This window comes from Pteronotus mesoamericanus, unplaced genomic scaffold, assembly GCF_021234165.1.
Source record: "Pteronotus mesoamericanus isolate MK-2021 breed Mesoamerican mustached bat unplaced genomic scaffold, CSHL_Meso_final contig_502, whole genome shotgun sequence".
NCBI classification, from domain to species: Eukaryota; Metazoa; Chordata; class Mammalia; order Chiroptera; family Mormoopidae; genus Pteronotus; species Pteronotus mesoamericanus.
The window spans coordinates 1287200-1301356 of NW_026555187.1; the positions used below are offsets into that span (position 1 = coordinate 1287200).

General features: G+C 56.4%; 1 protein-coding gene across 1 annotated transcript in view; it reads left to right on the forward strand.

Annotated features, from left to right (window-relative positions):
- Window positions 1-14157, forward strand: part of MYO9B (myosin IXB) — an 81028-nt gene that overhangs the window by 62986 nt on the left and 3885 nt on the right. Inside the window, exons 20-36 of the mRNA XM_054578861.1 lie at window positions 807-929; window positions 2217-2366; window positions 2450-2616; window positions 3329-4192; window positions 4957-5029; window positions 5170-5294; window positions 7337-7467; window positions 7696-7889; window positions 9673-9771; window positions 9890-10063; window positions 10175-10216; window positions 10338-10449; window positions 11517-11590; window positions 12026-12218; window positions 12342-12470; window positions 12984-13089; window positions 13254-13385. Coding sequence (XP_054434836.1) covers window positions 807-929; window positions 2217-2366; window positions 2450-2616; window positions 3329-4192; window positions 4957-5029; window positions 5170-5294; window positions 7337-7467; window positions 7696-7889; window positions 9673-9771; window positions 9890-10063; window positions 10175-10216; window positions 10338-10449; window positions 11517-11590; window positions 12026-12218; window positions 12342-12470; window positions 12984-13089; window positions 13254-13385 — 2888 coding nt within the window. The remainder of the gene's footprint in view (window positions 1-806; window positions 930-2216; window positions 2367-2449; window positions 2617-3328; window positions 4193-4956; window positions 5030-5169; window positions 5295-7336; window positions 7468-7695; window positions 7890-9672; window positions 9772-9889; window positions 10064-10174; window positions 10217-10337; window positions 10450-11516; window positions 11591-12025; window positions 12219-12341; window positions 12471-12983; window positions 13090-13253; window positions 13386-14157) is intronic.

Consider the following 14157-nt stretch of genomic DNA (forward strand, 5'->3'; position numbering starts at 1 on the left):
GCAGACCAGCAGCGAGAGGGCCCTGGTTCCTATTTTCCCGATAGAGAAACTGAGGCCCAGGGAAGTGATGACCTCAGAGATGGCTCCCTGGGCCTTCTTAAAGCACAAGGGATCATTAGTCACTCCGCATTGTTGAAGACCAAATTGCAGAGCAGTTTCTCAGCTGTGGTACCATGGACCCATGGGGCTTAGGCATCCTCTGTGGTAGAACCATCCTGTGCCCTGCAGGGTGTTAGGCAGCATCCCTGGTGTCCACCCACTCGATGCCGGTAGCACACTCGCCCTCTGCCCCCAAGTTGTGGCAACTCAAGATGTCTCCAGACATTGCCAAATGTCCCCGTGCGTCAGCATGGCCCAGGTTGAGGTCCCCGGGTTATAACACTAGCTGACCCTATATAAATAGGAAAGGCAAAATATAAAAAAGGGAGAAAATAAATGCCAGTGTGTTTTCCTAATGACCAGCTCTTTAAATTTAACATAACTGTTTTGTTAAAAGGCACATACCTCTGATTATGATCCTGCCCTCTAACAAGCCATAGACTGTGAGCTCCCTGAGGACGGCCCCATCTCCTGGGCACCCTCCCCAACAACACCAGCACCAAGCAGGCCCTTGGTAGCCGCTCACCAACTGAGAGGCCCAGCGCTCTGTGTCTACAACAGCTTTTCTTAAGGTTTAGACAGTTTCAGAAAGTCCAAGGTTTTAGCTTCATCAATATTCAGCTTTGGAAAATCGGCTTGATGAGGGAGTTGCCATCCTTCTTGGTGGCGCTTACCCAGATTCTCTTTTCTCAACCAAAATCACCCAGGATTTCACAGAGCAGTTCCAGGTGCTACTGCCCAAGAACACCAAACCCTGTAGGGAGGTCATCTCCACTCTGCTGGAGAAGATGAACGTCGATAAGAAGAACTACCAGATCGGGAAGACCAAGGTCAGCATTCCCCCCACTAGGGGCTGCTACAAACCCATACCCGACCTTCCATCATAATGGGGTCCTCCCACGGCCCTGGGTCACACACTGAAAAATAAGGGGCTCTGCTGAGAAAGTGTGTTTCTTGGGGCCTGGCCCATTATTTCTTCCTGGAAGGCAGAGGGTGCACCTACGCGGCAGCGGCTCAGGCTTCAGGATTGTTTCCGGTTTCCTCACATGTAGGTTACAGACGATCACATCATCCGATGGGGTGTTCAGGGGCCGGGCCGTAACCGTGGTAGTGTCTGGCAGTTTCCTTCATTTATCTTCCCTCCAGGAACCGTCTCTCACCTCAGGATGTATGCCGGTGGCTTCTTGTCCAAGAAGTGCTGAGGCGAACTCCTTGTTTAAACTTCACCTGATGTGAAAAATCCCATCACAGTTCCCCAACACATGTGACCCAGCCATCCCTCTCCTAGATGTTGACCCAAAAGAACTAAAAACCAGTATTCAAACCAATTCTGGTACACGCACGTTCACAGCAACGTTAGTCACAGTCACCAAAAGATAGAAACAACCCAAGTATCTGTGAGCTGGTTACTGTATGAACAAATTGTGGGCCACCTACACAGTGGGCTATTACTCGGCCCTGATTCAGGGATGAACCTTGACAACATTACACTGAGTGAAAGAAGCCAGACACAAAAGGCCACGTCGTTTGTCATTCTATTTAGATGAAACACCTAGAATAAGCAAAGCCATAAAGAGGGAAAGCAGATTAGCAGTTGCCAGGGTCAGAGAAGGAGGATGGGGAGTGACTGCTCACAGGGACAGGGTCTCCTTTGGGGGTGATGAAATGTCCTGAGCCAGATAGAGGTGATGGTTGCACAACATTGTGAATGTTCTAAATGCCGCTGAATTGTTTAAGTGGTTAGCTTTTTGTTATGTGAATTGCATCTCAGTACATTTCCAAAACACACTCCCTGCCCTGACTGGTGTGGCTCAATGGGTTGTGCGTCATCCCGCAGACCAAAATGTCGCTGCTTCAATTCCCAGTCAGGCACATGCCTGGGTTGCAGGCCAGGTCCCCAGTGAGGGGCGTGCAAGAGGCAACCGATCAATGTTTCTCTCCCTCTCTCCCTCCCTTCCCTTCTCTCTAAAAAAAATAATCTTTTAAAATAAGTAAATAAATGGAAGACACTCCCCTTGGTCAAATCAGTCAGCACTTACTCGCAAGGTGGCCATGCAGGCCTCCTGGACTCCAGGGTTCTGGGCGCCTCGCTGAGCCCTCCTCTGCCCGCACCCCAGGTCTTCCTGAAAGAGACAGAGCGACAGGCCCTGCAGGAAACGCTGCATCGGGAGGTGGTACGAAAGATCCTGCTCCTGCAGAGCTGGTTCCGGATGGTGCTGGAACGCCGGCACTTCCTGCAGATGAGGCGGGCGGCCATCACCATCCAGGTATGGAATGGGCTGAAGAGCCCGGGTATGGGGGCGGCCATGGTGGTGCTCTTCTGGCCCTTGAACATCTGCTCCGCCCTCAGTCCTGCTGGCGGTCCTACCGCGTTCGACGGGCTCTGGAGAGGACACAGGCAGCCGTGTACCTTCAGGCCACGTGGAGGGGTTACCGGCATCGGGTGGCGTACCGGCGCCAGAGACAGAGCATCATCCGCCTGCAGAGCCTCTGCCGGGGGTACTTGCAGCGCAAGAGGTGAGTAGAACAAGGCCCTGCCCCCCGGAACATTCCAAAAGTTGACTCACCTGTAAGCCGCCTGAGATACAGATGGAGCTGTCAGAAAACATCATTCTGGGCGCAGGGAGGCTGGCGAGGGCCTGGGGGGAATCCCACTGTCCTGGCACGGAAGTCCCAGAGAGATTCCAGGACTGGTGGGCGGTGCTTACAGCAAAGCCCCAGGTTATCATCAGCTGCATTTGGTCACCACCAGGAACCCCTGCACCTGCCCGCTCCAGGCCTGTCAGTGGAGCACTGGGATTCAGGGGGGTAGGGGTTCAGGCCACTCTGGACCCGCCCACGGTGGGCTCCCCTTCCACCACACTCACACATGGAGCTTGGGTGTCCACCAGGCCGGGGACCCCAGAGGAATTCAGGGGTTTAACAGGTCTCTCACACAATAGACCTAGCAAAGATACTACCCCTATCTAGCCAGGCAGACCCAGGGCAGAGATGACCGTGAGAACAGGGCTATTCCCCTAGGTCCCCCTTTCCTCGCCAAGATGGTTCCATGTTTCTAGAACCGTCTCTGAAAGCCAGAGACCATGCCTGGCCCCCCCCGCCCTCAGCCCACAAGTAGCAAGGGGATCCCACCAAAGCGTGGCTTGGGGCTCCCAACAGCCTGGGTAGGTTCTCGGAGCTACAGGTACGTTTGTTCCCGCACCCACCCCCTTTACTCTGCTCATACCAGCTTCCTCCAGATGGTCGCAGAGAAGCAGAAGGCAGAAGAGGAGGAGAGGGAAGCCCAGCAAGCCTTGAGGGAAGAAACTGCAGCGGGTAGGCTGGGTCCAGAACCTCCGGAGGACAGTGAGCGTTTGACGCCGGAACCCGAGGTGAGGCTGAGCCACGAGCCCCCGGCAGAGAGCCTCCACCCCGAGAAGGAGGGCCCTGGCCCAGAGAAGGTTCCCTCACCCCAGAAAAGCAGCACTGAAAGCCACGAGAAGGTGCCCAGCAGCCGGGAGAAGCGCGAGTCTCGGCGGCAGAGAGGACTGGAGCACGTGGAACTCCAGAATAAGCACATCCTGTCTTGTAAAGATGAGACCACCCTCAGAGAACCTTCTGGAAGGGTTGCCTCAGAGCCGGAGGAGTGCCTCCCCCAAGACAAAAGGGAGAGCAGAGAAGATGAAGCGCCCTCAGACACGAGGACAGATACGGAGAACCCTGCTCCTGAAAATCAGTCTGAGGGGTCACGTGCCCCACCAGCGTGCCCTGTCCCCAGAGAAACCCCGCAGGTGCCTCAGGACTTCACAGAAAAGCCCACCAGCCTGGCTCTGGACAGCAGGGTCAGCGTACCGGCCCCTGGCAGCACCCCTGAGACTCCCCAGGATAAGAGCAAGCCGAGTGGTGGCCCAAGGGCACAGGACTGGCCTGAGAGCCCTGGAGGCTCCACCCAGATTCAGCGGTACCGGGACCTGGACTCTGAGCGGCTGGCCAGTGCTGTGGAGCTGTGGCGGGGCAAGAAGTTGACCTCCGCCAGCGCCAGCACTATGCTGAGCCAGTCCCTGGACCTTAGCGATCGACACCGGGCCACTGGGGCCTCCCTCACACCCACAGAGTAAGCCCCACGCCCTCCTTTGTCTGAGCACAGTGGGCGGGCGGGAGGGGGACTCACAAGTCAAAAGCCTGACAGTGAGACCGGCTTCACACAACAGCACGTGGGGCCGGCTTGTTCTCTGCGTGGGGCCCTCCTATGCACTGTACAGTGCAGGTGTCCCCAAAACACGTGAGCAGCTCCATGTTCAAGTGCTGACACCAGATGTGTGGGGCCCCGAGGAAGGAGGGAGAGAGATCCAGCAAGGATGAGGCACTGGCCCAAGGCCACCTTGCTGGGGCCTGACAGAACGCTGAACCCTGGGGGTGTGTCCCCTGCTGAAACCAGCTTTGTTCTCAGAAAGCACCTGGCCTCGTGGGAGGAGGCCCCTCTGGTCAAGGGCCCCACTCCCCCCGCCACCTGGGCCTCAGTTTCCTCACCAGTGAATGGGGATTACACTCGTGCAGGAGCTGGAGGAAAAGCACCCAGCTCTCCGCTCGCCCTGCCTGACCCTAATGTAACTAAACCTCAGTGACTCCAAGTACCAGATCCTTGTCCCAGAGGCCCACTTTGCCGAAGGAAAGAAGAGTGGAGGTGGATGCGGGCTTCGGCTAGAGCCAGCACCGGGGGCTAGTTCCCGCTCTGGGTGTGCACCGTGGGGTGAGAGCGGTGTCCCTCCCTAGTCTCCACCCACAAGAGGCCAATAGAATTACCCTACAGTTACAAAAACTGAAAACACACCCGAACGCTTTCTTGTCGATAAAAGCCCCATTTCTGTGATCTCGCAGGGAGAGGCGCATTTCACTGTCCACCAGCGATGTCTCCAAGCTGCTCCCCGCCCTGGCCCAGGCCAAGACTCAGGTAAAGCGCCAGGCTGCAGCAGCTCTCGCCCCTCGGGGAGAAGGGGGAGTCAGTGGACAGGGCGCACAGTGACGTGGGGGTCCCTTGCTTTCCCCCAGCGATGCTACCTGCCTTGCTCACTGGGCCCCCTTTCCTCACAGCCTCCATCGGAAAGCGTGGACGGTGAGCCCAGCATGAAGAAGCCGGCCGTCCAGAAGAAGAAGTCAGGCGACACGTCTACTGGCACAGACCTGGGGCTGTCCCCAGGCCCCCAGGCCGACTCTAAGTGAGCGTGGGGTCAGGGGCTGGGCTCGGGCCTCCAGTGTTGGAGCGGGGTCTGGTCTCCTGAACCCACAGCATGTATGAGGCTGAATCAGGCAGGTGCTTGCTCAGTGGCAGTTCTGTGGCGAGCAGCCCTCATGGAGCCCAGGTCCTGGCAGCTTCAGGGTGAAACGACCCCCCTGAAGCCTGGACCCCTCTGTCTTACTGCCTCTGGAGCAGACAGATGGGATCCATTTGGCTTTTATGGAATCAGAACCAGCTCCCCCGTCCCTACCTCCAGTACCTCCTGGGTCCTTGGGTAGGAAATCTAGGCCAAGCCTCTGCTCCCAGAAGCTCCTACCCAAATGCTCTGGTTGGCTGTGTCCCAGGGCAGAGAGGATGGGCTGTAGAACCGGGGAACTCTGATCCAAAGACGCTGAGGAAGGTGAAGAAGAGTCTGTAAGCGGGAGGCAGGGTTCCCCACTGTGGGGAGCCCCCACCACCAAAGCAAAGAACCACCTATAGGGTGGCTTCCAACAGCAGAAACTTACTCTCTCAGTCCTGGAGGGCGAAAGTCCCAAATCCAGGTGTCACAGGGGCCCCCCTCCTCCGCTTCTTCCAGCTTCTTAGGGTGTCCTTGGCTTATGGATGCGTTGGTTCCGTCTCTGTTTCCATCGTCACATGGCCGTCTCTCTCCTGTGTCTTCTTTTTTTTCCGTTTCTTATAAGAACACGTATCATTGGATTTAAGGCCCATCTGGGAAATCTGGATGATCTCATCTTGAGATTTTTCACTTAGTGTCCTAGTCCATTCAGGCATTCAGGTCGCTATAACAAAATACCACAGACTAAGCAGCTTAAACAACGGGCGTTTAGCTCTCGCTGTTCTGGAGGCTGGAAGTCCAAGATCAAGAGTGTCGAGCAGATTTGGTGTTTGGTGAGAACCTGCTCCCCGGTTCACAGAAGGCATCTTCTCTCTGTGTCCTCACATGGCAGAAGGAGCCCGGGAGCTTCATGATGGTCTTGCCCTCGCAATCTATAATCGCCTCCCAAAGGCCCCGCCTCCTGATACCATCACATTGCGGGGTTAGGCTTCAGCATATGATTTTTTTTTTTTTTTGGTCCATAGCAACATTTTTTTGAAAGACTGACACCAAAGTAGGAAATCACTGTTACATACTTTCAAAATGAAATGTAATTACATCATCTTACAGTAAATTAACTGTAAGGCTTTCTGTGATAAAACATGAAGTCAGGGAGTTGTGTAGACCATTAGTGTTGCCTTCTCCTAAATGCACACCCTTCTGGAGCCACCCTCCCCCCTGTCGCAGCACAGCACCACTGTACACCCTGCACCAGGAGCCGCCCACTGCGCGTGGCTGAAAACCGGTCATCCTGTAGCAGTCTGACATTTTACATCCATAAAATAAGAATTTGGACTTTGAACTCGCCATTTCTCTTTTTATGTTTTTTCCTCTTCCAAGGACGGATGTAGTAAATCTCTAGCCAAAGGTGTGTTGGCCCTTCCGCAAGCCCAGCCCATCATGATCTCTGAGGTGACACCCCCAGCAGGCAGCGCACAGCCAGGCGCGCGGCACTGACGTCAGCGGATGGGCCTGGGGAGATGCACACATTCGGTCGATAGCATTTGGTCACGTCTGCAAAGACCCTTTTGCCAAATCAGATCATGCTCATAGGCCGAGAGGGTTACCTCCCAGACATGGCGTTGGGGACCACTGTTCATCTCACCACATACCCAGTAGCCATAGCGCACAACTTAGTGTTTATTTTTTGTCATTTTTTCCAACCTTGTGCTGTGAAAACACATGAGGACAGGGAGTGGTGTCATTTATTTTTTATACAAAAATGGGGTCAGCAGCTGCTCAACATCTTGCCTTTTCACCTGACTCCTCCATCAGTCCACGAAAATTGACCGTATTTTTAGTAGCATCCAGTCCATTGTTAACAAAAGGGTTATTTATGTCTTTATGGTAAGATGACCCTTTCTTTGGCCTCACATCTGTTTTCATTTTCTGAGGCTTAAACAACCCCTTACTTTCTACTTCAGGTCTACATTTAAGAGACTTTTCCTGCCTAAGAACAAAGAGAAAAAGTACAGCCTGGAAGGCCTGGAGGACACAGAGAGCGTCATCCCTGGGCAGGTCATGCTGGAAGCTGCCACCATGAAGAATCCAGAAGGTTGGTCACCCTTAGGGATAGACAGCATAGCCACTGGGGATGTCCATCCCAGGGGGGCCTTGGGCAAACGGCCTCAGGGCTGATCTCTACCCCTGAAGGCACTTTCTGGTCGTGGACCCATTAATAGCAGTGAGGGGTCCTGGCTCTCTGTGTCTGTGACCTTGCCTGAGAGGCTGACCAGTGTTCTCCGCCAGAACCCCCCGTCACCAGCCGCTCCTTTTCCCCCAGCAGCCCCATCCGGCCACCAGCACCGCCACAGCACTGGCGAGAAACATGCCAAGGAGCCAGGAGGCAAAGGGAAGAAAAACCGAAACCTCAAGATCGGCAGAATCACAGTGTCGGAGAAGTGGCGGGAGTCGGTGTTCCGCCAGATCACCAACGCCAACGAGCTCAAGTACCTGGATGAGTTCCTGCTCAACAAGGTGGCCCATCGGGGGCTGGGGCAGGGGACACACACGGGCTTAGATCTGGGCCTCCCTGGAAGGACTGTGGAGCTCCTGGGGCTCCCAACAAAGTTTTCTAAGCCTCCTTAGCAGGCTGGAAACAGAGGGTCCCAGGGGCACAGTTCTAACACACAGAAAGTGACACTTGTTCCTAAGTTTGACATCAGCTGGCTTTTTATAAAACCTGGCCTGGGCTCACGGAAGGCCATGTGTAATTTACATTCATCTTGATCAGCACAGACACAGTTGTCCCTTAGTATCCAAAGGGAATTGGTTCCAGGACCCCTGTAAAGACCAAAATCTATGGATGCGCAAGTCCCTTATAGCTCACTTGCATATAGGCTACAGTGACGTGTGCCTACACATCATTTGTGAATTCAGCATAGTGCTCAGCACATGGCAAATTCAAGTTTTACTTTTTGGAATTTTGTGAGATTTTTTAAAAAATATTTTATTTATTTTTAAAGAAAGGGGGAGGGGGGAGGGAGAAAGAAAAACATCAATGTGTGGTTGCCTCTCGCGCACCCCCTACTGGGGGCCTATCCCGCAACCCTATATTTTACAGGCCAGCGCACAATCCACTGAGCCACACAAGCCAGAGCTGGGTTTTTTGTTGGTTGGTTGGTTGGTTGGTTGGTTGGTTGGTTGGTTTTTTGTTGTTAAATCTACAGATGCAAAGCCCACAGATACGGAGGGCCAACTGTATTTAAACTTTGCTGCAAAATGTTTGGGTCTTATTAGGGGGTCTGGACAAAACATGCGAAACCATGTTACAATCCAAAGCATCTGAGACTGGGATGACCTGTCCTGAAGGCCATAGTGAGAGGTCGTAGCCCAGGCTCGAGTTGTCTCACCGCGCGCATGCGTGCAGACATGGGCGCTGGTTGCCCAGCAGGTAAATTTTATCCTGTGGTTCTTGCCCAGGAAGTTTGGAATCTGCAGGTAGAAAATACTCCATCTGTTGTGTTACAGTGATACCCGTTCACACACACAACAGGAAACAGAAGCATGGAGATCCAGAATAACCTCCTGGGCGGCATACACCTATGTCCTCTAGGTCCAGCAACCTCACTGTGTCCCAGCCATGGCTCTGAACTTATTTTATTTAGAATAAGCTTTTACAAAACACATTGGGTCTTGTAGCTGCTATGATTGAGCACTTACTCATGCAGCTGAGGGGAATAAGCCACAGCCTGGGGAGTTCACGGCTCCAGCTGTGGACAACCCCACAGCAGACAAAACAGGATTTGGGAGCTTCTCATAGAGGCAGCAAGCTGACAGGGACATAGGCCAAGAGGGTTACCTCCCAGACATGGCGTTGGGGACCACTGTTCATCTCACCACATACCCAGTAGCCATAGCGCATCATGAAATAACCAAGCCATTCGAGGCAGCTCCGGTCCTGGGTGCTGGCCAGGGATCAAGTGCTTGTGTGGCGAGTCTGTCCCCAGGGGACACTTGGCAACATCTGCAAGTGTTTTTAGTTGTCACAGTTGAGGGGTGCTCCTGGCATCCGGTGGGTAGAGACCAGGAGTGCTGCTCCCTACACCACAGTGAGTGATCCAGCCACAAGAGTCAATAGTTTGGACCTGGGCTAAATGGACCAAAGAAACCAGGATTGGCCAGAGTGCCCGGAGTTTATCCTGAGAGCCCAGGGGAGCCAGGGAAGGGCCTGGGACGGGGCAAAGTGGTGACTGCTCAGGTGCCCTGCCTGAGGAGACATGGGGTCATCGGGTCTCTCCCACCCTCTCTCCCTCTGCAGATAAATGACCTGCGTTCCCAGAAGACGCCCATCGAGAGCTTATTCATTGAGGCCACAGAGAAGTTCAGGAGCAACCTCAAGACCATGTACTCTGTCCCTGTATGTATAGCCCCCCAGCCCCAGGGGGGCCCTGGCAATCACCCGGCCTTCCCCGGGATGCACCTCGCCCCACCCCTCCTCAGTCCGTCCAGCGGGGTCACGCCTTCTACCCCCACAGAACGGGAAGATCCACGTCGGCTATAAGGACCTGATGGAGAACTACCAGATCGTGGTGAACAACCTGGCAGCCGAGCGCGGCGAGAAGGACCCCAACCTGGTCCTCAACCTCTTCCAGTCCCTGCTGGATGAGTTCACCCGCGGGCACACCAAGAATGATTTCGAGCTGCCCAAGGTGGGTCCTGCCGCTCTGCATGTAGGCAGGGTGCCAGCGTGGCATGGGGGGCCGGCTGGGGAAGCGGTGCCCCAGGAGCCCACACAGACCTGCCTCCGTGTTCCCTCGCAGCAGAGCAAAGCTCAGAAGAAGAAACGGAAGCAGGAACGCGCCGTGAGTATGAGTGCGCCTGGGTGAGCGTGTGTTTCCCCGCCCAGGGCTAAAGAAGCCCAGTAGTGACTGAGCAGCCCCTGGCCCCGAGGTGCCGCTCAGCGCCCTCCTCCCCGGTCCCCAGGTCCAGCAGCACAACGGGCACGTGTTCGCCAGCTACCAGGTCAGCATCCCACAGTCGTGCGAGCAGTGCCTCTCCTACATCTGGCTCATGGACAAGGCCCTGATCTGCAGCGGTGAGTGTCCCGGAGCCCCAGACCCCCCGCCCCTGCACCCCCAACCCCCCACCATGCCCCCAGCCCTCCACCGAACCCCTGATTGCCCACTGTACCTCCTGACCTCCTCTGTACCCTCTGACCCTTCGTAGTCCCCCGGGCCCTGCCACCATGTTCCCAACCCCTTGCTCAGAGCACCAGGGTCTTCACCCCAGCCACATGAAAGATCTTTCCAGAACAGTGCCCTGGCCGCATCTCTCCCAGTCAAACCACCCCTAGAGCAAGTCACCCTTTGGCCTACCTCTGAGTCTTTGTACACACTACTTGAGCTGCTGGTGCTCCCACATGTTCCAGGAGAGTCCAGTCAGTCCCCACCAGCAGACCCGGAGGGATGGCTCAGCCGAAGGTGGCCCTGCTGGCCCTCGGTCGGGGGGCAGGAGACAGCCAAGGCAGAACTGGAGTCCCGCTGGCCTTCCGAGGCCTGGGGAGCTCTAGCAGGCCTCTAGCACTTGCATTTTCCCACCAGGGCCAGCCAGGCCTGCTTTCTTTTCAGCACGGGGTCCCCTCCTCTCACTCTGGGCCATGGGTGAGGAGCGGCCCTCCATCCGCCCTCTGCCATAAACACCTCGGCAGTTGTCACTGCGCTCGGATGAGGACACACCCAGATGCCACCTCCTGTTTACTGTAGCTGATTTCTTCTTTCCGTGCATGACATCCCGTAGCCCGGGGTGTGGTGTGGTTGGGGGAAACAAAGGCGACATCGCTCATGCCGCTGTCACAAGCTGAATCCCCAGGGCCGCCTCCTGGCAGAACCGAGGCATAAGCCCCCTAAACCCTGGTTCCTGTCTCACTGGCCACGCTGGCTCTGAGGCCACTGATGATCACCAGCTATGAACAACAGTTCCCACAGCCCCCCTGCCTGGGAATCAGGGTGTTTGTGTGACGCAAGTTGAGAATTCAGTGGGCGGGTTCCCACACCCCCACCCCACCCCACCCCTGCCGTCGGGGCAGGGAGCCATGGGAGCCTGGGTCCCTGATGCTCCGCCTGTGACTACTCTGCTCCCCTACCTCCCCCCATGACCTCCTAGTGTGCAAGATGACCTGCCATAAGAAGTGCATGCACAAGATTCAGACCTACTGCTCCTATCCATGTGGGAGGAAGGTGAGCCCACTGCAGCTGGCAGCTTTCCAGAACAACAGTAGGTTCAGGGCCAGGTGTGCGCAGCCAAGCACGCCTGCTCCTGCCTGAGCCCCCTGAGGCAGGAGCCAGGCTTATGTTGCATCTCGGACCCTAGCCCTGCTTATCCCTCCTTCGGGCAGTGGAGGGAATGCCCTCCTAACTGTGCCTACAAGGAAGGCAGGGTCCCGAGCCCTGGGCCAACAGCAGGAGCTGGGACTGGCTGCTCCAAGAGGACCATGGGTGCTCCTCACAGGGAGCCCCTGCCCAGCAGCCGTTGAGCTGACCTCTGCAGCCCAGTGTACTCAGCAGCCTGCAGTGGGGGATGAGGGACAGAGGGACGGAGCCCACGGAGGAGGCTTGAGGGGCAGCCTGCAAGGACAGCTAATGCAGACTTCCCTTCCACTCCTGTCATTGCAGAGCGAGCCAGGTGCCGAGCCGGGCCACTTTGGGGTGTGCGTGGACAGCCTGACCAGCGACAAGGCCTCGGTGCCCATTGTACTGGAGAAGCTTCTGGAACATGTGGAGTTGCATGGCCTGTACACCGAGGGCCTCTACCGCAAGTCGGGCGCCGCCAACCGCACGCGGGAGCTCCGGCAGGCACTGCAGACAGGTAGGTCCGACAGCCGGTGGGGCTGCGAACAGATAGATGTGTTCAAGGCTGGCGGCAGCAAGCAGGCACATGCCAGGCTCGTGCCTGCGCCGTGCTCACCGGCCCTGCCCACCCTCCCCACAGACCCCTCGGCAGTCAAGCTGGAGAACTTCCCCATCCACGCCATCACCGGGGTGCTTAAGCAGTGGCTGAGGGAGCTGCCCGAGCCCCTCATGACCTTTGCCCAGTATGGCGACTTCCTCCGAGCCGTGGGTGAGTCCCGTGATGGTGGCAAGGGGGGACAGGTGGGCGGTGTCAGAGGTCGTAGCCACAAGCACGCTGTGGCCAGCCAGGGAGGCAGGACCACCTAGTCAGAGCTGAGAAACCAAGGCCTGGGCCCCGACTGTTGTGGCTCAGTGGGTTACACGTCAACCCACAAACCAGAAGATCACCAGTTTGATTCCTCATCAGGGCGCATGCCTGGGTTGCAGGCCAGGTCCCCAGTAGGGAGCATGTGCTAGAGACAACTGATCAGTGTCTCTCTCACAGCATTGACGTTTCTCTCCCTCTCGTCCCCTCTGTCTAAAAATAACAAATGAAATCTTTTTTTTAAAAAAAAAAAGGAAGAAAAAAGAAACCAAGGCCTGGCTGGCAGGGGGGTTGGGGATGACGCGGGCAGGAACCCTCCGTGGCCCTGCATTCTTGCCCCACATGGCGGGAGGCTTGCCTGTCCCCACGGAGTGTTGGGGTGGGGCCTGTGGGGAGCTGACCCCTTGGCCTTCCTAGAGCTGCCAGAGAAGCAGGAGCAACTGGCCGCCATCTACGCCGTCCTGGAGCACCTGCCGGAAGCCAATCACAATTCCCTGGAGCGGCTCATCTTCCACCTGGTCAAGCAAGTGCCCACTGTTGCTCTCTGTGGGATGGGGGTCCGTCAGGAGCCCCCACCGCCCACTCCCGGGCGGGTGTTCTCTGCTGGTTCTGCACCAGGACGTGGGCCCTTGGTAAGGGATCCGGGAGGATTCCCCAGCCGTCCCCTAACTGCCGCTCGCTGCACAGGGTGGCCCTGCTCGAGGACGTGAACCGCATGTCACCCAGTGCGCTGGCCATCATCTTCGCGCCCTGCCTCCTGCGCTGCCCTGACAACTCAGACCCATTGACCAGCATGAAGGACGTCCTCAAGGTCACCACGTGAGTGCCAAGCCCGCCCCACCCCCACACGTGCTCTTGGTGGCCCGGCCAGCGACCCCGCCCAGTTCTTTTGAGGCTGAAGAACTAGAAAGGAGGGAAAGCCCTCGGCCCTCATCGCAGGGCAGCGGCCGTTGTGAAGCCACTGTCCCCAGCCCCTGGCGGCAAACAGGAGCCCTGGTCTCTAGTTTCTTCTTCCCCCTGGGCCATCTGCAAAAGTTCCCCAAAAGTTCCTCAGAAAAACTCAGAAGGTGGTCAGACATCAGTTACTAAGAGAACATTGTTTAGGCGACTTGAGAAAACAGGAACCTGTCACTGTAGGTGGTTTTCACAACGCAAACACACCAAGACAGCCTGACAGTACAGCCCCTAGACCACACTTGTCACAATTAATCAACAGTGACAGGCAACAAGGACAGGGGCCTGGCCTGGCCTGGCCAATTTGTTTCTAGCCTCTTCCAGCACAGTCTTTGCTTCTTGCTTTCTCATGTGCTTGTGGCGATGGGGAGATTGAGTTCGGACTGCTCCTCCAGCCAGCTGAGCTCTCCCGGACCAAATTCTCCGGATGGAGTCCTTCCAGTACTGACCTCCCCAGGCTGAGTCCCCCACCGCCCATAGTGACCCCTCAGGCTGGCCCTGACGATGGAGCAGATGAGCCGCTGGTTAGGGGCCAGCTGCCTGCAGCCCCCTGGACAAGTCGCCCCGCCTCCCTGCACTCCGTGCTTCTCTGTGAGATGGGATAATCCCCACCCTGCAAGGTGGCTGAGGGGTCCGC